The 23,432-nt window shown below is 39.6% G+C and overlaps 2 protein-coding genes across 7 annotated transcripts in view; one reads left to right on the forward strand and one right to left on the reverse strand.

Moving 5' to 3' along the window:
- CNOT9 (CCR4-NOT transcription complex subunit 9) overlaps positions 1 to 12,864 on the reverse strand; it is a 28,313-nt gene extending 15,449 nt beyond the window's left edge. Inside the window, exons 1-3 of the mRNA XM_027121452.1 lie at positions 12,469 to 12,864; positions 2,653 to 2,832; positions 704 to 819 (exon numbers count right to left, since the gene is read on the reverse strand). Of these exons, the coding sequence (XP_026977253.1) occupies positions 704 to 819; positions 2,653 to 2,832; positions 12,469 to 12,492 (320 nt within the window). The 5' untranslated portion in view covers positions 12,493 to 12,864. The remainder of the gene's footprint in view (positions 1 to 703; positions 820 to 2,652; positions 2,833 to 12,468) is intronic.
- Positions 12,865 to 13,090: 226 nt separating this feature from the next.
- USP37 (ubiquitin specific peptidase 37) overlaps positions 13,091 to 23,432 on the forward strand; it is an 88,975-nt gene continuing 78,633 nt past the window's right edge. For 2 of the 6 annotated variants that reach the window (XM_027121460.1, XM_027121482.1), the window contains exons 1-4: positions 13,092 to 13,254; positions 17,266 to 17,406; positions 19,874 to 19,947; positions 21,594 to 21,817. In XM_027121460.1, coding sequence (XP_026977261.1) covers positions 21,662 to 21,817 — 156 coding nt within the window. In that variant the 5' untranslated portion in view covers positions 13,092 to 13,254; positions 17,266 to 17,406; positions 19,874 to 19,947; positions 21,594 to 21,661. Of the gene's footprint in view, positions 13,255 to 17,265; positions 17,407 to 19,873; positions 19,948 to 21,593; positions 21,818 to 23,432 lie in introns of all 6 variants that reach the window. The other 4 variants (XM_027121478.1, XM_027121472.1, XM_027121467.1 and 1 more) reach the window with 4 other exon arrangements.

Consider the following 23,432-nt stretch of genomic DNA (forward strand, 5'->3'; position numbering starts at 1 on the left):
AGTAGCTGTATGCCTGACCTTTCCTGAGAGGTGACCACCAATCCTTTAAAGTTCCTTGCTACCAATGGGTAAAAAGTAAATAAGACAATGGAATACTATTCAGACTTAAAAAGGAAGGAAATTCTGACATATGCTATAATATGGTTGAACCTTGAGGATATTATGGTGAGTAAAATAAGCCAGTCACAAAATGACAAATACTATAAGATTCCATTTATAACGAGGTACTCAGAATAGTCAAAATCATAGACGGAAAGTAGAATGGTAGTTGCCAGGGCCTGGGGGGCAGGGGAATGGGGAGTTATTGTTTAATGCGTATAGAGTTTAAGTTTTACAGGATGAACAGAATTATGGAAATGCATGGTGGTGATGATGGCACATTATGAATGTATTTAATACTACTGAACTGTATACTTTAAAATGGTTCAAATGATAAATTTTACATTATTTATATTTTACCATAATTTGAAAAGGCAAAAAATTAATTATATAAGAACATGTTAAACAATACCATATTGTTACTACACTAAAATCTGGTGAATTAGAGACCAGAAATTCTTGAGGAAAAAAAAAGTAAAAGAAGAGTCCCAAAGATCCACACCCACACACGTGCACCCTACTGCATGACCCTCCTCTCATCATTCAGAAGTTAGGACCACATTCAACACAAACCTCTACCCACACACTCATTCAAAGTATTTACCTGGTTTCTGGGTGTGATGCTACACATTGCAATAATGCCAGAGCGTTGCAAACTCTGTTAGACTGGTGTGCTGTCAAGGTGGGTGGGTTGATAGATGGATAAATATTTACAATTTCCTAAAAATGGAAATCAGCACCAGATGAACAAGGAACAACTTTAATTCCCATGGTATGAAAGCAAATAACTTTAATTCCACATATCCTATAAGAAGCGAACCATTAAAAGAGGGGGAAGAAATAAACAATACTCCTATCCTTTCATCATAAATATACCTGACTGAGACTATCTGAGACATTTCTACATGTATCTCTAGGAAGACCTCTATGGAGGCAACTGTGGTCAACCATACTTCCTCCTATATCCTGCATCACCTGTTGAGGCTTTCACTTGAGGGACTCATATTTATAATCCCCCCTTTTGTCAACACCCTACTTTTAGTTGCAGTGATGAGATAGCTAGCCAGAAAGTGTTAGTAAATCAACCACAGTGACTCACAAAAAAGTTTCTGCTTGGTCAGGTAGCAACCGCAAAAGGGGGAGATAAGAACATGGGTATATGTGTGGGGATATGTACAAACAGCAGGGAATATATGTATTCTCCGCCGAAAAGCAATGATTTGCTGAACACAATTCCATTTATCTTAATTGTAAAACTTTTACACAGAAAATGTTCCTATAAGAAAGATTAGTTTCTTGGGTACGTGTTGTAGGGACAGAATATGAATTTACTTAATAGATTAAAAAAATTGATCTAATTATTGGGAATTATGGACAATACTTTAAAGGATGATCATTCTATCTTGGTTCTTAGGACTATACTGTATCAATTTATTCCCCACAAATGACCGTTCTGGTCAGAACCAAATTTCAGTTATTTATTCTTCAATGTACAAGAATACCCACCTTTAATCCTACAGCTGTTATACCTTTATCTTAACATTTTCTTTCCCCAGAATATACCTTTCAGTTCTTATACCTTCCTTTCCATCCCCCCCACCATGTAGTAAATATTATTTTGTAGCACTCTTAAAGTTGTGTTTCTCAAAGTGTAGCTCTTACACCATGTACATTGGAATCACCTGGGTGTGGGGGAGCTGCCTGTTAAAAATAGATTTTTCATCTTAGACTAAATATATCAAATCTCTTGGGTAGGATCCAAGAACCTGCACTTTAACAAGTACCTTAGACTTTTCTAAAACAGATTCTTACAAATGCTAACATTAAAAAATATATATACATTCTGGGACTTCCCTGGTGGTCTACTGGTTAAGGCTCCGTGCTCCCAATGCAGGGCGCCCGGGTACGATTCCTGGTCGGGGAACTAAGATCCCACATACTGCAACTAAGCCCGCGCACTGCAGCTACTGAGCCTGCATGCTCTAGAGCCCATGCACCGCGAGTAGAAAAGCCCGCATGCCACAACAAAAAGCCCACGTGCTGCAATGAAGACCCAGTGCAGTCAAAATAAATAAATAAACTAATTAAAAAAATAAAATTTAGGACTTCCCTGATGGCGCAGTGGTTAAGAATCCGCCTGCCCAGTGCAGCGGACATGGGTTCGATCCCTGGTCCAGTAAGACCCCACATGCCACGGAGCAACTAAGCCCGTGCACCACAACTACCGAGCCTGCATGCCACAACTACTGAAGCCTGCACGCCTAGAGCCCGTGCTCTGCAACGAGAAGCCACCGCAATAAGAAGCCTGTGCACTTCAATGAAGAGTAGCTCCCGCTCACCGCAACTAGAGAAAGCCCCCGCGCAGCAATGAAGACCCAACGCAGCCAAAAATAAATGAATAAATAAATTTATATTAAAAAATAAATAAAGTTTTAAAAAATAATAAAAAGAAAAAAAACATCCTACCAAAGTTTTCATAATCATTTGGGCAAAGGCAGAGAGATACAAGTGTGATAAACAGGAATGACATGCAACTCATGGATATATACCCACCTGTAAAAGTGCTGCAATAGTACCAAATGAATGCCACAGCATGGGTGCAAGGTCAGGAACAGATTCTCTCTTTTTACTTAACTCCAGCAAAGCATTTTCCCTTGTCTCAGGACTGGACAGCTCATTGATCCACTGATAGATCTTTTCTCTATCCACCTGAGCCAGTGCAGTAGGCACAGGCTTCAAGTGAAAACAAGAAAGTAAACGTGAGTTTCATTAGAGTCAAATCAAGTCTTACTCTGCAGTAGCCTTTGGAGGGAACATATTTTTTGTAAATACTAGGGGAGCTTTTCTAAATACATATACTTGATGTAAATGAATTAAATCTATCAAAATCTAAAAGGCACACACTCTTTAATAATTCCATGTTTAGAAATTTATCCTACAGGTCTACTTGGGCTGTACTGAAGATATACCAGAATATTTACTGCCCCACTATTTTAAAAGCAGAAAACTTGAAGTCTATCAACATCTATCAATAAGGAACTGGTTAAATATACAGGGGTACATTTTTATATGGAATACTACATAGCCCCTTAAAAAAGAGTTAGCTCTATACTGTGCTGATACTAAATAAGAAAAAAAAAAAAAACCAAAAAGGGTGCAGAACAGCATATACGCTTCCATTAACACACACATATATTCTTATATATTTATATACAACATTTCTAGAAGTACACATAAGAAACTGTTAACAGTAGTTACCTCTAAGGTTGGAATCTATATGGGAGACCTACTTGTCATTGTATACAATAAAATCTTCTGCATATAGTTTAAACTCTTTTTTTTAACCATGTGCCTATGATGGTTTTTGAAAGTAAAAGCCCTCCCCCACATTGCTCTTCCTTCCCCAGTAATTCCAGCATCCCCCTCCATGAAGCAGAAAATCTATGTAATTTGGAAAAACTCCCCCCTCTAATGATTCTTATACATATTGTACCTCCACCCCTCAGAGATTCATTCATTCCTTACTCGTGTAGGGACTATATAAACAGAACATGCTTTCTTTATTGTGCTAAAGAATCTCAATATTCCAAAAAATTTGAGCACTTCTATAATTCTTCACATTTGTCAAACAGGCTTGTTACCTTGGTTAAGTCCCTTAACTATTCTTATCTGGAAGATAAGATGGGAAACTAGAAAAATGATAACCATTGCTATTTCTGGCTCTAAAGTCCTAACAAATTCATGGTGATTTCCATCCCTAGCCCAATATTTTCTCACTTAATTTCCCCCCAAACCATGAGGAATTATAGGGTAGGTAGACAGAAAAAAGGGATCTACACTTGCAGATGAAACTACTAATGCTCAGAGGAATTAACTTGCTCAATTCACCCAAGTACAAAAGTTGCATATTCCAATCTTTCTTGAACCATATTACACCAGCTTCTCACACTATGCACATGTTCCCACTACACCTTAGTGTGATAGAATGATGACCTACCCATCGCACAGATATAAAAATAAGGAACAAAAAGGAAAACTGTGTTTGCTGAAGAACAGAATGAAGTCTAAGATGGACTTTGAGTAGTAGTCACATTTACTCAAGCTGAACAATTGCCTTCTATAAATGGAAGCTTGATTAGAAGCTTTTAGTTTAACGTTTATCATTTCTCTTGCTTGCTAGAATGAACCACAAGGTGTTCTGCTAAACAGACTAAAATACCATGTAATTTAAGTCCTCTTTAAGTGCCTCAGAGTAATCTGCTAAAAGTTGCTTTGTAATTCCCATCAGTGATGCACCTCAAGAAAACATAGGCTCCTAAATGATGCAGAAGGAATAGTTTTCCTGCCCTCCGCTCCCAACAGCAAAAACAGTATGGTCCAAGCACTTGACTTTTCTATGTTGCCACAGATAGGCCCTTGACTTTAAAAATTATTTTTGGAAATGTAATTCCCACCAGAAGATAGGATATGTTTACATTTAGAGTATTACATCACCTTAAAAGCTCAGTAGAAACAAGGGCTAAAATTTTAGCTTTGGGTTTCCTGCCCACAGTCTCTTGGATGACCCACAATCCTAAAGAGGGCCCCACAGACAATGCTCCAGCAATACAGTGTCTACCCTGATTAGTCATTACTCATTCCTAGAGGCCTGTCATCCAGACACCACCATCAGTAGACTCCATCACCCTCTCTAAAGCCAATTTGTGACTTGTACCCAGCACCCTGTACCCTATCCTGTCCTGGGGAACCCTAGGTGAACAACGCCAGGCTGCACTGGTAGACACCAGTCAGCATATTGTGGCTTCTGAACACCAGGTCCTATCTCCACATATGTTTCCAGAGCTGGCTTGACTACAGCAGAGGAGATCGTGCCCCTGGAGTGGTGCTGGCACTCTGGAGGGTCAATATCTGGTGCCTACTTGGGTCCCTAAGGCCATGATAACCTGCTGCCAGTAATACTCCAACTTCTGCAGCCTCCATTGGACTTTAGTTCTAAGAGAGCTATGGACGTCAGGTAGGTGGTAATGTGGCCCTCAGGTATAAGCTTAGAGATGAGTTCTGCAGCCACTCTAACAACCAGAAGGCAGTTAGGGCAGTTTGGTACCAGGAAATATCTGAGGTAGGGACCCTCCTTTTCATCACCCCTAATGAATTTTGCCCCAAATTTAATAGGAGGAGTTAGTTTAAACCCACTGAATACCTATTTGTTATCGGATGAATACAATTATTTCTTAAAATAAAAGTGAGAGCTCACACACATAGTGCTTACTCTGTCAGGCACTGTCTTAAATAAATACTTGTCATTACCACCCTCATTTCATAGATGAGAAAACTGAGACGTTATTTAAAAGTTAAGTGGCAAAGCCTAGGATTTGAATTCAGGTAGTCTGGCAGCAGAGTCCATACTCTTAACTGCCTTGCTAATGCTGCTTCTCACTTGCCTGAAAGATTAGGTCTGATCTAAACACAACTTTCCAAAAAACTATTTCCTGTGACCTAGACAAAAGAAATAGGAAATATATAAAAATCTCAGACAAAAATTAAAATGTTACTGCTGTTAGTTCAGCAGAATCTGAAAAACAATCAACACCCATGAACAATATCATTGATACTAAGAGAAATTCTCTACTTATTGAGATTATGAGGTACTTAATAACCATCATTTTAATGGGAAAAGTCAGTGAAATAGTTTGACATAGTTCCCTATGTCAAATCATGGCTCAGATGGGCATGATTCAGCTAGTGATAACCACCAACACACACACACACACACACACACACACACACACACACCCCTTCCCTACCAACATTAACAAGTAATTTTATAACACACAAGGGAAGTTAGTTATTTTGGAGAATAAAAAGGAAGTATTTTTGCTTTTTTTTTTTTTTGGCCGTGCTGCTTGCCTTGAAGGATCTTGGAACCCGGGCCCCGGCAGTGAAAGCGCCGAGTCCTAACCACTGGACCGCCCGGGAATTCCCATATATTTACATTTTGAATTACACACTGATTTCTATATTAACTTATATTACCAGACGACTGATAAAATACTTTGGACTTCATCCCTGAATAAAGCCCCAAAGCACAACTCCAGCATCTTACTAGATCTTGATGGTAATAAAAACCCCAAATGCATCTGACTCTCCTTCTGAATCCCAAAGATCGTTTAGGCACACCTGTCACAAAAATGTTAGAATCTGAAAATTGATGCCTTCCTAAAAGGGAGTGGGAAGTAAAAGAGGGGGTGGGTAGATGAGGAAAAAGAGGGAACTGTACTGTACTTTTATTTATTTATTATTATTATTATTATTTTTTATTTTGCGGTACGCGGGCCTCTCACTGTTGTGGCCTCTCCCGTTGCAGAGCACAGGCTCCAGACGCGCAGGCTCAGCGGCCATGGCTCACGGGCCCAGCCGCTCCGCGGCATGTGGGATCTTCCCTGACCGGGGCACAAACCCGTGTCCCCTGCATCAGCAGGTGGACTCTCAACCACTGCGCCACCAGGGAAGCCCTATTTATTTATTTTTTAAAATTAATTAATTTATTTATTGGCTGTGTTTGGTGCTTGTTGCTGCACACAGGCTTTCTCTAGTTGCGGCGAGCCGGGGCTACTCTTTGTTGTGGTGCGCAGGCTTCTCATTGTGGTGGCTTCTCTTGTTGCGGAGCACGGGCTCTAGGTGCGAGGGCTTCAGCAGTTGTGGCACGCGGGCTTGGCTCCAGAGTGCAGGGTCAGTACTTGTGGCACAGGGGCTTAGTTGCTCTGCGGCATGTGGGATCTTCCCAGACCAGGGATCAAACCTGTGTTCTCTGCATTGGCAGGCGGATTCTTAACCACTGTGCCACCAGGGAAGTCCCTGTATTGTACTTTTAAAAAGCATGGTTTCATTGAATGATCACAGCACCGTGGTTATAATCCTCATTTTACAACTGATGGAACTATGAGTAAACGGTGGGCAGACTTCCTCCTCCTCCAATTCTCTATTTAAAGATTACCTCTAAAGATTCCTAGTTCAATTGCTATAATTCTTTAAATTTATAATTTACTAATACATTTCTGAGGCTGTGGCTGATACAATCTACCAGCACACACCGTCCAGTGGTAGAGAAGCAAATTTATCTGATTTCCCTTTTGGAAACTACCTAACTTAAACACATTAGCAATAACGGCAGGATACTACCACAAAAGCAGAGGGTAGCATTTCTTGAATTGAAATCTCTGGATCTTTTCCTCAGAAAAATACACAATTTCAAACTGTTTTGCACATAATTTATTTTTACCTAAAATTTATACATAATTTCAGGGAACTCACAGATCCTGCCTGTACCCCTTTTACAGACCTAGAATTAAGAACATGTTGTCAAGTTTAAGAATAAGAAAGACCTTGGGAATTCCCTGGTGATCCAGTGTTTAGGACTCTGACCTTCCACTGCAGGGGGCCCGGGTTTGATCCAGGGATCGGGGAACTAAAATCCTGCAGGCCGTGTGTGGTGCAGCCAAAAAAGAATTAAAAATAATAAGAAAGGGCTTCCCTGGTGGCGCAGTGGTTGAGTTGAGCCTGCACGTCCGGAGCCTGTGCTCCGCAAGGGGAGAGGCCACAGCGGTGAGAGGCCCGCGTACCACCAAAAAAAAAAAAAAGACCTTGATTTGCAAGTAACTACACAAGTACATAACTGGAATGCACACTGGATTGGGAGCTAGAAGTGGCTTCAAAACAGTTTTGCCATTTTTACCATTGTGTGACCTAGAATAAATCATTTACTTTTCTAAGCCTCCATTTTATCATTGGTTATATGAGGGAACTAAATTAATTATCAAAGTCTCAGCTCTAAAATCTCAAAAATTTCTTTCTTTAGTTACAAGTGAGAGACTAAACTAACTGGCTACAAAAAAATCAGTTTGGGCTTCCCTGGTGGCGCAGTGGTTGAGAGTCTGCCTGCCGATGCAGGGGACGCGGGTTCGTGCCCCGGTCCGGGAAGATCTCACATGCCGCGGAGCGGCTGGGCCCGTGAGCCATGGCCGCTGAGCCTGCACGTCCGGAGCCTGTGCTCCGCAACGGGAGAGGCCACAACAGTGAGAGGCCCGCGTACCGCAAAAAAAAAAAAAAAATCAATTTTACTGAGGTACAATTTGCATACAACACAACTTTTAAGTGCACCCATTTAAGTGTACATTTCAATGAATTTTGAGAAACCTATATACCCAAGTAACCACCACCACAATCAAGATACATTACTGGACATTCCATTATCCCCCCCAAATTCTCTATACTCCTTTCAGAAAACCCCACACCCAGCCCTCTACTATAGACTAGGTTTGATTTTTTCTAAGAACTTTTAATAGGAGGCAATGTTTACTGAAATACTATGTGCCAGTCACTGTGGATTACCTCAAATTATTCTCAAAATTCTAAGAGGAAACAGGTTCAGGGAGGTTTAATATACTGAAGTTTACACAAGCAAGTATATGGCAGAATTACATTGAAACTCTAGTCTACTCTCTAGAATCAGTGAGTCCTACTTTGTCTATAGGACTGAAATCACAAATATTCCTCCAAGTTGAAGAAATTATTTAAGAACCCAATACAGAAGTTTAAGTTTGATATTCTGTTACAGTTGGATTTGAGTAAATAGTGGGTTCAATTAACATACCCAGAGGCAAAGTCATTTATGAGAAGTCTGATTTGAACTATTAGTTATCAGCCTCAACACTTCCAACATCAAAAACAAGATCAATTACATGTAACTATATACTTTTAGCTATAACCTACTTAGAGTCAGTGGTCCTTTCCTTTTAACAGATGTGTTAAAAAATGTCTGTACTATCAACTAGGAGGGACTCATTCTCCTCCTTCCTGTTTATTGGTTTGTATGTGGAAAATGTATTTCAAGTAACATTTTTCTTTCAGTGAAGCTTAAGACATTTATCAAAGTGAGTCACCAATGGTTAACTCCAAGTGTCACTAACACAGGGTACTGATAGTTGGTCTTCCACTTCTGAAAAATCTTAACAGAATGTGAAAAGAAGATATTTAGAACTTAGAAAAGATCCACATTTACCCATAAATGGGAAAGAAATATGATCCCCCCTCTTGAGTAAACTAAAAAATTGTTGTTGATGGCTCTCTTAAACAGAAAATGGCCAAATCTATCAATAAAATTTCATGTTCGAGGACCAAAACAGCTGTTGGTTTTCTTATCGATGAATACATGATAGTGAATAAAAAATGGAATTAGATTGAAATAGAGATTATTTCTGGTCTGGAGATGACTCAACACGTGGCTTTGGGTGTCTACATAATGATGATATAACAAGAAAACACCTTTCTTAATAGTGCCAAAGGGAAACACTAAATTAGCTTAACTATCCTCATATCTTTATAATATATGGGCCAGAATGTTCTTCAAAATAACTTTTTAAAAATGGAAGTGAATAAACAAAGAAAAGTTGGTTAATTTGCTTAAATCTTCAATAGGAGACAGCTGTCTGAATTAGATCCTTCAGAGTGCTTAATGTTCTTTCTACTTGCCAAAGAGGAGGGGTCTAGCACTGCTTCAGCGAAGAGATATAAAATGACTAATGCAGCTGCTGGTTACATGGAAAGTGAGGAAAAAGCAAGGGTTTAAGGATGTCAGAATTGCCACTGGAAATTAGTGGGGAAAAAAAACAAAAAACGAAGCATACCCAATGCATCTCCTAAAGGTTTACATTTGGCTGTTTTAGATCACCAGTATAACATTCATTACAAAAGACCCACTGTATGTGAAGATCTGTGGTACTATTAAGCTGAAGCAGTCTTCAAGGTCCATAACAGGTGATTTGTTACTTTGCTGAGGCAGGAATTAGAGTCCCAAGGCTGAAGTCTGGGAGCAAGTCTTTTAACCAATGAATGAACACAGCCAACCACTGAGCACTCTCTTATTCTTATTTAAAACAATCCTGTGGGGTATTTCTGTTTCTATTTAGTAGATGTGAGAAAGAAATTACATTCTGCAATGGCAATAATGAAGATGTTAAGATGTATTCTGCAAAGAATGAGAAGAGTCCACTATACTACAAATTGCTGGCATAATAAAATACTAAAGGAAAGAGTCAAAATTTAAGACACATCCCAAATGATCTCAATTCCTCCATCTAGTGAATAACATCCTGCATTCGTATGTGATCACATTCTCCTTTGATAGTACTATCTCCCTAGCTGAAGTGATTTACTTGTTATTTTAAAAAAAAGAAATAAAGATACACACAAATTTTCATCATTAGACAAAAAGTAAGCATCTTCTCAAGCTGTTTAGATTACTGCAGGCACTGCTGCATGTATTATTAACTCCTCAATTTCTAGTGAGGGATATATACCATTAGCGTCCCTTTACCCAGATCAGAATAACACAGGCAGTTTAGCCTAATGGAAGGCATTAAGGGTTGGGAAAGAGGTGGCTCAACTTTTTTTTGCTTCAGATTCACTAACCAAATATTCCAGTGAATGAGTGGTACAAATGAACTTGTCAGAGCTTTTGTGTAGTCCAAACAGCATAACAGGTTAAAAAGTATCAAAAGCTCAATTTCTAAATAAAGGTAAGGCACTATAAATTTACTTGAAGAAACACGTACTGAGTTTTTAAGTAATGAACCACAGCTCTAATATCTGTTCAAAAGATGTATTAGGGAGCAACTGGAAAGGAACTGAATAGGTAGAGTCTGGGGAGGCACAGGGGAAAGAGCAGCTTGGTATCAAAGCCTAGAGAAGACAATCAGATTTTGAGAGATGGATGAGCCAACCTTAGCAGAATCCTTTGTTTAACCTGCCCCCCTCCTACCAGCAACAACCTCATTTTCTGACTAGCTTCTTCCCATATTACATGTAAAATCTGGAAGAAACAAAAGAGCTGGGGAAATTGCAGTCATCTAGTTAAGAGATATATAAAAGGTACCTCTCTCTGTGAAAAGTTACAAACACTTTAGAAACTTGGTGCCAGGAGGCAGAGATGCCACTTGCCCTGGAAATGACAATGCTGTCTATAGCCTAGTCACACTCAGCTCACTTTCTGACTTTAAAGTTGAGGCAACTTTTGTCCTCTATTTAGGATTTATGTTATTTTGCCTGGTAGTGCAACTTCAGTATATTACTCTCTCCTTAAGTCACTTCACCTTGGTTAAACTGAAAAAGTTGGATGGGCATTCAGAAGAATATGCTCGAATCACAAGATCCTGTCTGCCCATTACGGCTATTTGCTCTCAGTAGTCACCTCCCTCATCTATACGGCGTCATTCAGCAAAATATTTCAGCCCTTACTTGGTGCCAGGAACTGACTTGGCACTGGAGTAACCATATAAACAGAATCCACATGATCCCTGTCCCTGACCTCAAAAGGGGGACAAATAACAAACAAGTAAATTAATACAAGAATTACAAATTGGGATCAATTCTTTGAAGGGTACTCTAACAGAGAAAAGTTGGGGGGTTACAGAACTACTTTAAATAGGGCGGTCAGGGACGGCAGCTCTAGGGAGATTTAGACAGAGACCTGAGGGAAAAGGAGCCGGACACCCACATGGGTGTGTGTGTGTGTGTGTGTGTGTGTAAGAGATGCAACCTGGAGTGGAAAAGCGTTAAGTAGAAGAGATGTAACGGCGGCCAGTGTAGCTGGAGCCTGCGGAGCAAGTGACAGAAGAGACTGAAAACCTGGGTAAGGAACATAACGTTCAGAGGGCCTTGTAGGCCAAGGCAAAGAGTCTGGATTTTCTCTCAATGCAATGGGAGACCACAGGATTACTTCACATAGGTTAATTTACTCTATCTGTTTTTCTTGGTAAAAGATCACGCTGGTAAAATGAGATGTGTGAAAAAAGGTTTTAAGCGCAGAGAACCGTCAGTCGGACATAGTAACTATTCGCTTCTCCAGCTCTCGGATTTTGCATCTGTAAAGCAAGTGGTTTGAGCTAGAAGCCATTTCCTCCCCGCCGCGATGCGCCTAAGCAGGGAGCTCCAAGAGCACGGGCAGTGTCAGGCGGACTGCGGAAGTCCCCTCGCCCCCGCCAACGCCAAGCACGGAACTGGCGCCCTGAAACTGTTGGTCAGCGAAATGAATCAATGAATGGCCCGTCCGGGCCGCGAGGGAGGCGCTCCAGCCGCGGGACCAGGCCCTGGGGCCAGAAAAGAACGCGCTACGCGGCGTCAGAGGCCGCGGGAGCTGGCCGCCGAGAAAAGTGGGGGCCGGCTCCGCCACAGCCAAGCGCGGCGAGGAAGGGGGCCGGGGCTTCGCGGGTTGAGGGCAGGAGGAGCAGCCCGACACAGGGAGCGAGGAAAGAAGGCCGAAACGCCGGGCTGAGGAGGCGTTCTGGGCCCAGGCTGGGCGGCCCAGCCACTTACCGCAGCCGTTGCCAGACTGTGCATGTTGGGAGCGGCCGCCGCTCTCCTCCCACCGCCGGACACGCCCGACCCGCGTCCCAGCTTCAGCGCCTCTGCCGCTGAAGCAGATAAGCCGCCACAGCCGCCATCCGCCTCCGGCTGGCTCCGCCCCTTCGCAGCCCCTCTGACCTTTCACCCCTGACCCCGCCCACACAACCTCTTCCCGCCTCCCAGCTCTTGGAGCTAACAGTTGTAGAGTTTGTCCTTTGTCCCTTAAGTTTCAGGACAGGAAGGACATCCGCCACCTACTAGTCCCCGCATCCCCGGCTTGGAGCAGGTATCTCCAGAGAAGGGCGTGAACTCTGACCCTTCTCCGGAGGCCAGTGAAGGGCGGGAAAAGCCGGGCAGTCCCAGGAGGACAAGTAGTGCGCATGCCCAACTGGGCTGAGTAGGAGGGAAACGGTGGGAGGGCGAAAGTGTACGAAGTAAGAAGTGCGCATGCGTACTACGGTCAGGGCTGGGGCGAGACTTCGCTCGGCACTGGGGCGGGGCGAGGGCGTAGAAGGGGCGGAGTTTTCAGGCTGGCGCGCACGCGCCTCATCTGGTCGCGTCGGGTGTGCGTGCGTGCGTGCGTGTTTGCGTGTGGTCACAGTTCCCGCCATCAGCCGCTCTCCCTGACTGGGGGAGCGAGCGGCCCCTCTCTTTCGTGCCCGGTGTCCCTTCCTTCCTAACCCCCGGCTCCTCCCCCTCCGTGAGGACTCCGTGCTTCCGGCAGGCCTGTCCGAGGCTCCGGACTCGCAGGCACAGGTAAGGTGGGCCCGGCGAGCGTCTCAACTGAGCCTTTTTATCCTGGCGCCCCAACCCTGGCTCCCCTAGCTCCCCCGGCCCACCCACACCGTGCGGTCTGCCCACTTGGCGTTCACTCTTATGGAGTTCGCCCCGCTGCTGCTCAGCCCGCCCCCATTCTCGCGACGCCCCCTCTGGCCTCACAGGTACTCCACTTAGGTCTTTTCCCAGGCTTTTCCTCTCCTTTGACCTGGTCTTTACCGTCACTCGCTCCCTCCGCGACCCGAACCTGACCCCTCTTTGCTAGGGGCTGTTGTCGTCCGCCACTCGTCCCTTAGAGAGGCCTGCTATCTCTTCAGGTGACTTCCGTTGCCGCACGTCCATCAGGCCTTGGGATATGATACTGTTTCACTCTCTTGGCTGTTCTTCACCTTCTCTTTCCTAACCATTTCTCACTAAAAGGCATGATTTGTATTTTTTAGTGCCTTTGGTTGGTCCCCATCTATAGCCATCAGATCAGGTTGTCAGGTTTACCTGTTTTAGGTCATGATCCGTGAAAGGAAATGATAATTGACCACAAAATTCTGTCTGAAGAGTTGACCTGTAGTGGTTTTGTAATCCTTTCAAAATTTAGGCTCTGGGTAAATACCTTTTTTGGGGTGGCAGTGTCTGACAAGTCTCTAACAGGAAAAGCTATCAGAGGATGTCAAGTAGGCAGTTGAGATATACTGGGTTGGAGCTCAGAGGAGAGCTCTGAGCTGGATATATAGGTAAACGTATATAATATATAGATGTCATCTGTCATGTTGATAGTAATTGAAGCTATGGATGTGGATGAAATTACCTAAAGAGAGTACAGTGCTAGAAAAGAAGGGGACCTAGGATGGAGCACCTGAGGGATTCTTGGTGTTTAGTAATCGGATAGAGGAGTACAAGTCTTGTAGAAAAGGTAAAGGAAGTTATCAGTAATGTTGAATTCTGCTGAAAGGTAAAGTTGAATGAGGACTGAAAGGCCTGTTGACATCAAAGTAATCGATGATCATAGGGAGAGATGTTTGATGGAGTAAAATGGTTATCTGTGTTCAGTCCTAGGTTGTTCTCCTTTTACTCTTCCCTTCCACCCTGTGCTTTAAATTCTACCTGTATATTGATGAGAAGTTTTATTTCCAGCATGTTCCCTTTGTTTTCAGCTCAAGATCTAAATAGCTAACTGTCTGCTTGACATCTCAACTTGATTTTTTTTCTTAGGCATTTCAAATATAACATGTCTGAAACCAGTCTTAATTCTCTCCATACGCAAATGCTTTCTCTTCTGGTATCCTGTTTCATTAAGTGGTATATCCATTTATCCATTTACATAGTGTAGAAACTTGAAAGCCCTCATCCCATGTATCTATACCCTCTTCAGGTTCTGTTAATTCTTACTTTCATTGTATGTCTTGAATATATTTCTGTACATTTTCATTAGCACTTTTCTAGTTCAAGCCACAGTCCTCTCTCACCTGGACTTAATGTTTCCTATATTCTCATCTGTAAAGTGGGAATAATAATCACCCTATTGGATTGCTATGAGGATTAAATTAAATAACCATGGTAAGCACCTGATGTAGAGTAAATAGCCAGTGAGCATTCAATGTTATTGTAATTGTCGTTATAAGCCGAATCACTTCAATACTCTCCTGTCTGGTTGTCCTAATTTCTTTCATTCTTGCTCCTTTCACTCTCTTCCCCAGACCCAAACAAACCACATCACTTTTCCATTCAGCAGTAACACATCATTTCTCTGCTTAAAAACCCACCCCGGTCCTTAAATCAGGTACCCTATTATAATCTTTCATCATGCCCGAACTTTATCCATTTTTCAGAACTTTTAATTATATATTTACTTGTGTGATTATTTAAAATGTGTCTTCTACTAGAATATGGGTTAGGAACTATTTCATTTCTATTTCTCAAGAATTTGTTAAATGAATAAATAAATTGGAGCTTGCTATAAGAAGCATCATGTCTTTGGGAAACACCAGCTTATTGATATTCTTGTCATCTGATGACAAACATCTTTTTTCACTCTGCAGACAAATTAAAGGACACAAAAGACCAAAGGGTTTTCCAGCTTTGGATGATTTTACCCATTCTTATGTCATAGAATCATTCAGATTTTAGACTCTTTGAATTGGAGATAAACTTTATCTAGGTCAACTTCTCTCTTTACTTTCAGTGACCACACTAATTTTGTGCATTTGTTTTATGGCTCTTTTTAGGAAAGAAAGCCCTTAGAAATCAGAGCAGTGTTTATATATTTTAACAACAGGTTAAACTATGAGACCAGTGAAGATGAGGTTTCCAAAAATTTATATAAAGGAAAATTCCATGTTTAAGTAAGTGGTTGGTGGTAGTTATGGAAGAAAATACTAAAATTTAATAATTTGTGTGTGTAGAACGGGATTTATGTTGAGAAATTGAAAATTAAAAGTAGGAGTGCCAAACACAGAAGCATTTGGATTTATTTTGTAGATAGTGATGAGCTGTTAAAAATGTTTGGGAGAAAGTTTCAGTTAAGCAAGATGAATAAATTCTAGAGATAAGCTGTACAACATTGTACCTATAGTTAACAATACTGTATTGTACACTTAAACGTTTGTTAAGAGGGTAGATCTCATGTTAAGTATTCTTACCACAGTAAAATAAAAAAAAAATTTTTAATGTTTGGGAGGGGTATTAGCATCAGTAGCACATATTTTCGCATTTACTAAGTGCCTGTTATTTTGTTGGGAGTACAAAAGAAAATAAGACAGGGCCCCTCCACCCTCCCCCTGCCCCCTTTAGAGAGAAAGTTAAGGAGACACACTTTAGTTGGTAAGAGATAAAAAAGAATAGTCCTTTAGAAAGGGTATTATAGGGTAAAGGATTTATTGGATAGAAAAATCTTGAGAGAATGGAGACTGGAAAGTGGTTGCTACAAATCATTGGGGATGCGATAAGGTAGTGGTTAAAAACATGGCTTCTGGTGCTAGACTTAGTTTTGTCTCTTACTGACTCTGTAACCATGCATAAATTACCTGATCTCTCTAAGCCTCGGTTTCCTCATTTGTAAAATAGAGATATTAATAATCCCCATCCTTTAGGATTGTTGTGACGATTATGAGATATTGCATGTATGGTGCTTAGTACTGTGCTTAGTAAATGTTGCATAATAAATATTAGGTGGGAAGAATGGCAAAGTGATGCATTTCTGAATTAGGGTAGTAGTGATGGAAAGACTGTTTTAGATAAATGAGAATGAGGTTAAAGCTGATGCTAAGATCTTTTTGTCTGAATGACAGTGGAAGGACAAATGTAGGGAAGTCTGGGGAGTCTCTTAAAGAGGGCGTGGACTGTGTCATGTTCACATGTGTATCCCTAACACAGTGCCAACAGATTGGAGTAGCTCAATAAATGATTTTTTACCAAGTGAACAAAGGAGTTTAAAGTTGACATTATAGTATTCAAGAAGGCAGTGAGAAATGTTTGGGTAGAGCTTCAGGGAAAGTTGAGGCTTTGAGAGGCCTAAATTTGGGAAACAAGCCCATGAAGATAGTTTTGAAAGAAAAGTAAAAGCCAAGTTTACCCACCTTTTGAAATTTGTATCAACACATCATGGAAGTGGTATTTTAAGATTTAAGACATCCAGTTATGTAACAATGTTTATAAAGTCAACAAAGGATATATTCTTTTTTCATTGCCTTCTTAGTTTTAAAATGTAGCAGGAGTAAATTAAAAAAGACACAAATTGATGAAGGTGCGTGCTCCTGGAGTCCCTCATTTTCCACAGCAGATATATCCCTAGAGTTCTGTTGATTATGTGTATGTGTGTATATGTGTATCTTGAGCATTAAATGTTTTCTATAAAGTAATTTGTGGTTTTTAAGTAGTCAAAGGTTAATTTTTGTTGTATAAAATTTTGTAACAAAATTTTGTTGTATAAAATTGTATAAAAATTTTAATTCTGTAAATGAATTTTTTTAAAAAAAGGCACACTTACATTTTCTTTAGCTGAGTTGATGGCTCCCGGAGAACTGGCATAGCTGCAGAATATGAGTAGTTCCCCAAGAAGAGCGCATTGCCTTTGGCACAAGGATCAGAATAAAGGTGAATTGTTATTACATAGGGTTTTTCAGTAAAAGTCACTGAAAAGTAAGTAATGTTTTTATTTTGGTTATATGTTTCCAAGAGTATGCAAACTGGCAAGAATTGACAGTTTTCTTCTATTTTGTAGTAATAGTTTTGTGCTTTAGCACGCTTTCTTAAACCACAGAATACCCTCTGGATAAGAATGTTTTCAAAGAAGCACCTAAAATATGAGCATTTAAATAACTGTAGAGGGTATAGAAACATTTTTGCCAGTGTGGTTGATTGAGCTTTCATAGACTGCTCAAAATTGAACAGTAATTTTAACAATAGTGAAGAAATTTAGGGAATGGGGAATCTCTTTGGATGTACTTAAAGAATAATTGGTTTTCCTTGTACTTTGTCTTCCTAATATTGCTTTGATAGTGAATTAACATTACAGAGTTCAGTGAAACCTTGTCTTTGTCCTAGGTTCATAGAAAGTTTAACTGTTACTGGATCATGCTAGATACCAAAAAGGAAACTTAGTGTTCTTTCTCTTAACCAGGTAGGGCAAACCCTGATAATATGATCAGTGTACAAAAGTAAATATAGTTAATTCATTTAGTGCAAGAGCAGATAATGGACTAGCTTGAGGCATTAAGAAAAAATCTTATTGATTCTGCCAATTTTATGTCCTGTACCTTTTAGATTTTTTCTCATAGAAGAAAGAGAGATTGCTAGTAGAAATGGTTAAGAAAATGTTCAATATCTGATGTAAAATTTTATACAAACCAAAACTCTGCATCAAAATGTGTGAGAATTATATCTAGAGAAATCATGTATTACATATAGAGAGAATTATATAGAGGGAAACAGAAGTAACCAATAAAGTTTTTTTATTGAACTTTCAAATCTTCATCTCCAAATCTTGTTAAATAATCCAATTTTTAAAAATATGTTTTTGTTGGAGGAATTCAAGGTCAATGTCCTTTACTTGTGTTTTGGTCTTTAAGGTAATTTAAGATAATTGGGTTTTATGTTATTCGCTTTTAATTTGGCACCCTGACATAAGGAAAGATGAGGTAATTTGATAAACCTCTTTCTTTAAGTGGAGTTTCTTCATTGAACAATAAATTATATGAATTCCAGTTTAGGCAAGTTTACTAATGTTTTTTGTTTTAATAATGCATTCTGTAACTGCATATTCTTGTTTTTCATAAATGATTTTTCTCTCATTGAATCTTAACAAGATATGTGGACAGCTTTGCATTTAGGAGAAATTCAGATGCACATAGAAAAAGCCTATATGTAGTATTCAGAAGATGAGGTATACAGTGCAGAGTGATACTCTTGCAGAGAGCTTAGTAAACATAATCCTATATCGGACATATAAAAGGGATTTATGGTTCTGGTATCTGCTGCTGCATATTTTAACAGTAAATCGAATAAAGTTGATAGTGTTGATTTGTTCATTATTCTTGAATAATGAGTTTGTTTATTGTGTGCCAGACACTGTCCCAGTGGGGATGCAAAGATTAAAGAACATACTCCCTGTCTTCAAACAGCAAAGTCTAGCTAGAGAGAGACAAAGAGGTAAATAGACAGTTTATAATACAATATGGTAAATGCTCTACTAGAGGTAAGCACAGGGTACAACAGAAGAGAAGAGCATTCAATGCTGTCAGTGTGGATATGGGGTGAGAGAAAAAGTGAAAGATAGCTAGGAAAGCCTTCTTAGAGAAAATAATACCTAAATTGAGTTTTGATTTTATAGCCAGGAGAAGAAAAAAAAGGGGGTGGGGGGGGATGGGGAGAGTAGGTAAAAATCCTGCAGAGGTAGACCGCAGTGTGTGCAAAGGTACAGTGGCTTGAGAACATATGCCGTTTTTAGGGAAATTGTAGGTAGTTCAGATGGCTGGATTTGGAGGGTTTGTTGGGGATAGAGAGGTAAGCAGGGCCTGGATCATGAAGAGTGTTTATGCCATGTTAATGAGTCTAGATTTAATTGTGAGGGCATTGGGGAGCTGTTGAATGATATTGAAGAGAGTGATGTGATTTGACCTGAAGTTCACTATAAAGATGTCTGGAAGGTATATGGAAGTAGAAATGACAACCTTACCTTCCATTTCCAGTCCAATACCAATAATCATCAAGAGAGAAGTCAAAGATAACTCATGTTTCTGGCATGGGCAACTGGAGTAGGAGAGGGGCACATATTCTTGGCAGTGCTGAGAGACAGAGTGGAAAAAATCTCAAGGCTGTATCTAAAGATGAAGCACCAAATTATTAATTGTAAAAAAAAGCATTACAAACACATTGCTGGCCCAGATTTTGTAGTTACTAGTTTGAGCAAAATGTCACATTAACAGGTCTGTAAACAGCAGTGGCCTCTATTACTTTGATGGATTCATACATCCAGCCAATTATGCTATCTGAATCTGGCCACAATTAGGCACTCAAAAAATTTGATGAGATGAGTGAGTAATAGTAGAGGACTTACAATGCATAATACCTTTAACTATTCAAAGTAGTTTCATATCTCTCTTTAAAGTTATTCTTAGCTGTTTGATGTACGGCACCTAGAGGCCTTGAACTAGGATTCCCCAGGCTGTATTCTACCTACAGGTGGGTTTTGTTTGATTTGTGGCTTTAAAAAATAAGTTTGAATTCATTGCCCACAATTTAAAATGGGCAGTTGACAGAAAATATGGATGTCATTTTCTTGAAGAATTAGATGATCTGGCAATGCTAGGTTCACTTTCTACATGGCAAAACCGGCTAGATTTGAGTAGCAGTTTTCATATTCTGCCTGCCTAAATCATTTGTGTCACCTACCTGGCCTCTATAGGCAGTGAGTTGGTGACCCTTGTTAACAAGTTATTTGTCTGGGATCTTTGGATAAAGAGGTGTTGCAGACAAGGAATAAATTCAGAAAGTGGACAGTAATTCCATTCATATTGAAGCTGCTGCCTGTTGAAAGCTTAATGTGTGTTATTTCATTTAATATTGCAACACTATAGCATTTTCATATTCCTGTTTTACAGTTGAGAAAACTAGTTGTTAGGAAAGGTAAGTTACAAATTAGTAAGTGACAGAGTTGGCTCTTGATATCTAGATCTAGTATGCTTTTCCTTTGTAGTTATACTACTACTTTTAGCTTTTCTAGTTGAGCTGTTTAGGCAGAGGCAAAGTTTAATGATTTTTAATTTATTAAATTATAAGCAAGAATCTGTATTAAAGGCAATGTTTTTAGAGATTTGAAGGCTACAGTATAAGTTTTGTTTTAATTTTAGATGATTGCATATATGTGTGTATGTGTGTAACACACGCACTATTTGATAACATTTTTTGCTGTTACTGTAATTGTATTTACTTGCTGACATCTGGTAAGCTGGTTTGAAGAGTCTTAGACATTCTATCATTTCTGTAAGTATCAGAAGTTCACTTGGGAAATTTGAATATTTGTCAAAGATAAAATTGGTAAATATTCTTTCCAAGGATGGTAATATTAAGCATAAATGGTAGGTGGATCTTAGGAACAGGGGTTTTTTTTTGTTAGGCTGTTTTCCCTAGAGAATAAATGATTTTCTGAAGTAATATAATTCTTTAGGTTAAACTAATTTGATTATTCTCACAATTATTTATTCATTTAAACTAATTTGATTAGTCTCACAATTAATTACTCATTATTCTCACAGTTGTTTATTATTTATTCACATATGGATATGCATAGACTACCAACTGGTAAAAAGAATTATTTGGTGATATGATTTGATGTTTTGCTAGGAACTCAATTCTGACAAATGGAGTTAGCTGACTGAAAATATTTTTTTACTTATATTTGAAATTCAAGATCCTTTAGCATCATGAAGGAAGGTAAAAGTTGCTCATATTGCCATGGGCACTCACACTGAGAATGGAATCTTTAGTATTCCTGATTGTCTTGCCTTTAGTGGCAGTAGTATGGCTGTTAATGGTACAAAATGCAAAATTTAGGCACTAATGGACACAGGTACACAGCAAAGGAGAGAACATGTGCAGAAAAAATAAAAGGTGGGTAAATTCAGTCACTGAATGTCAGTGACTGCTTCATTTGTTTTTCTTACCTGTGCCATCCAGCTAACCAAAGCCTTTGAGGATACTTAGTAAGAGGTAGTTTATTGAAATGGAGAAAAGGACATAAGATGGTTCATTAAATGTTCTCTTTCAAACTCTTGTTTTAATCACTAGTAAATTGTAACTTATTATTTTATTGTATTTTTCTTCCTTAGAATCTGTCAGGTGAAGGTATATATATATTTTTTAATTTGGCTAGAAGCAATTTATTTTTAAAGAAAGTATGTCTCCTCTGAAGATACATGGTCCTATCAGAATTCGAAGTATGCAGACTGGGATTACAAAATGGAAAGAAGGATCCTTTGAAGTTGTGGAAAAAGAGAATAAAGTCAGCCTAGTAGTTCACTACAATACTGGAGGAATTCCAAGGATATTTCAGGTATTACCAAATTTTGATTTGGAATAGATCTTCAATCACATCCTTTAGTGAATAGCTGTTCTGTGCCATACTAAGTATCATGGTAGCCCTCCTAGATTACTATTTCTTGCTTCTTATTTCCAGGACACTAATACTATTAGGTGTATATATTATAAATTATTCAGCAAAATGGTTGATGGTGTATAATAAAGAGTAGGAAGTAGTCACCATTATTGAAAAGAAAACTAGTGGGAGGAAGCTGAAAGGAACTGAGTTTGGATACTATCTATCTAAGCTATGTTTAAAACCACATTAGGATAACTTCAGTTATTTTTCCCCCCTCAACGTATATGATAAATTCATCACCATTTAGTGTTAGCTTTTTTTTTTTTTTTTTTTGAATCATTCCTTAAGCCTTTAACTTAAAACATCCCTCAAGTTTTTGATGTAGGGCCAAGTCCTGTCTTTTGAGTTTAGGGCCTCCCATTAGTGCTTTGCATCCTACTTCTCATATAAGCCACACCACACGTCCAAGGGTTTCACAGTCATTTTGTCTCAGTTTCTTTAAAGTGGAGTGAGATCTTAAAGACATTTTGTGAGGCAATCAGATTTTTCCAGATTTAATGATGTTTTACAGTTCGGTCTCCCACACCTAAGTTGACAGTACATTTTTAGTAACTCACCTCTAACGTGCCTTTCCCAGACTTTCAACTTGGATCTTATAGAGACAACTTATCTCTTTTGCACTCATATTTCTTTACTTTAAGTAACTTTAATTAAATTGTGTAATTACAATGATAGGAAGAACTAGCATAAACAGCTTTGGGAACAAACAGATTGGCTTTTGGTGAGCAGACAACTCCACTGGTGAGAGTGGCAGGGTGCAGGCCTGCTAGAGTAGCCACTACTGGCTGTGATCACGTAGCATGTTGTGGACCTTGTCTTTACATTTGCAGAGGGAATGGAGACCACAGATTAGTCAGTTAAGTGTCGGCCACCTAAGAGAGCCCTGGCTCAGTATGACTTCTGTTCCATGTCTGGCCTAGAAGATGAATACCTTGAAGGTCTAGGTTTTATCTTTCTGGTTAGTTCCAGAACGTAGCACAGTGGTGGGTGTATAGTGGGCCCTCAATAAACATTGATAAACTAGCTAACTGACTATACCAACAAAAACAAAACTCAACTTTGCTGCTGCACATCTTCTGGTGTATATATCTACTAATTGCCCATCTCAATTAAAGAAAGATTTTTTTCAAATAGAGGTTCAGTCTTTCAGTCCTCATCCCAAATTAGCACTGAGTAAATATTTAAATACTTAAACAAACATAGATCTTTAGAAGCATGAGGAATCTACCTGTGATTACACCTTCATCTCAGTTCTAGATGAATTTGCATTCAGCATTCATTTGTCAGCCACCTACAGATTACCGTGGTGGGTACTGTGCTAAGGGCTAAGAATACAGAGCTGAATGAGACACTTTTCTTCTCAAGCTTAAGAGTAACCAGATACATTCTCAGCTGTAAAATTATCTCAGAGATACTGAGGTAACACAAAGAAGGAAATGTTTTGTGCTCTGAGGATTTAGAGGATAGATAGGAATTTGCCAGACACAGTGGAGGTAAGGTGGAGGCGATT

Source organism: Aethalodelphis obliquidens, unplaced genomic scaffold (assembly GCF_003676395.1).
Source record: "Aethalodelphis obliquidens isolate GAN/ISIS:26980383/991018 unplaced genomic scaffold, ASM367639v1 scaffold2, whole genome shotgun sequence".
Taxonomy (NCBI): Eukaryota; Metazoa; Chordata; class Mammalia; order Artiodactyla; family Delphinidae; genus Aethalodelphis; species Aethalodelphis obliquidens.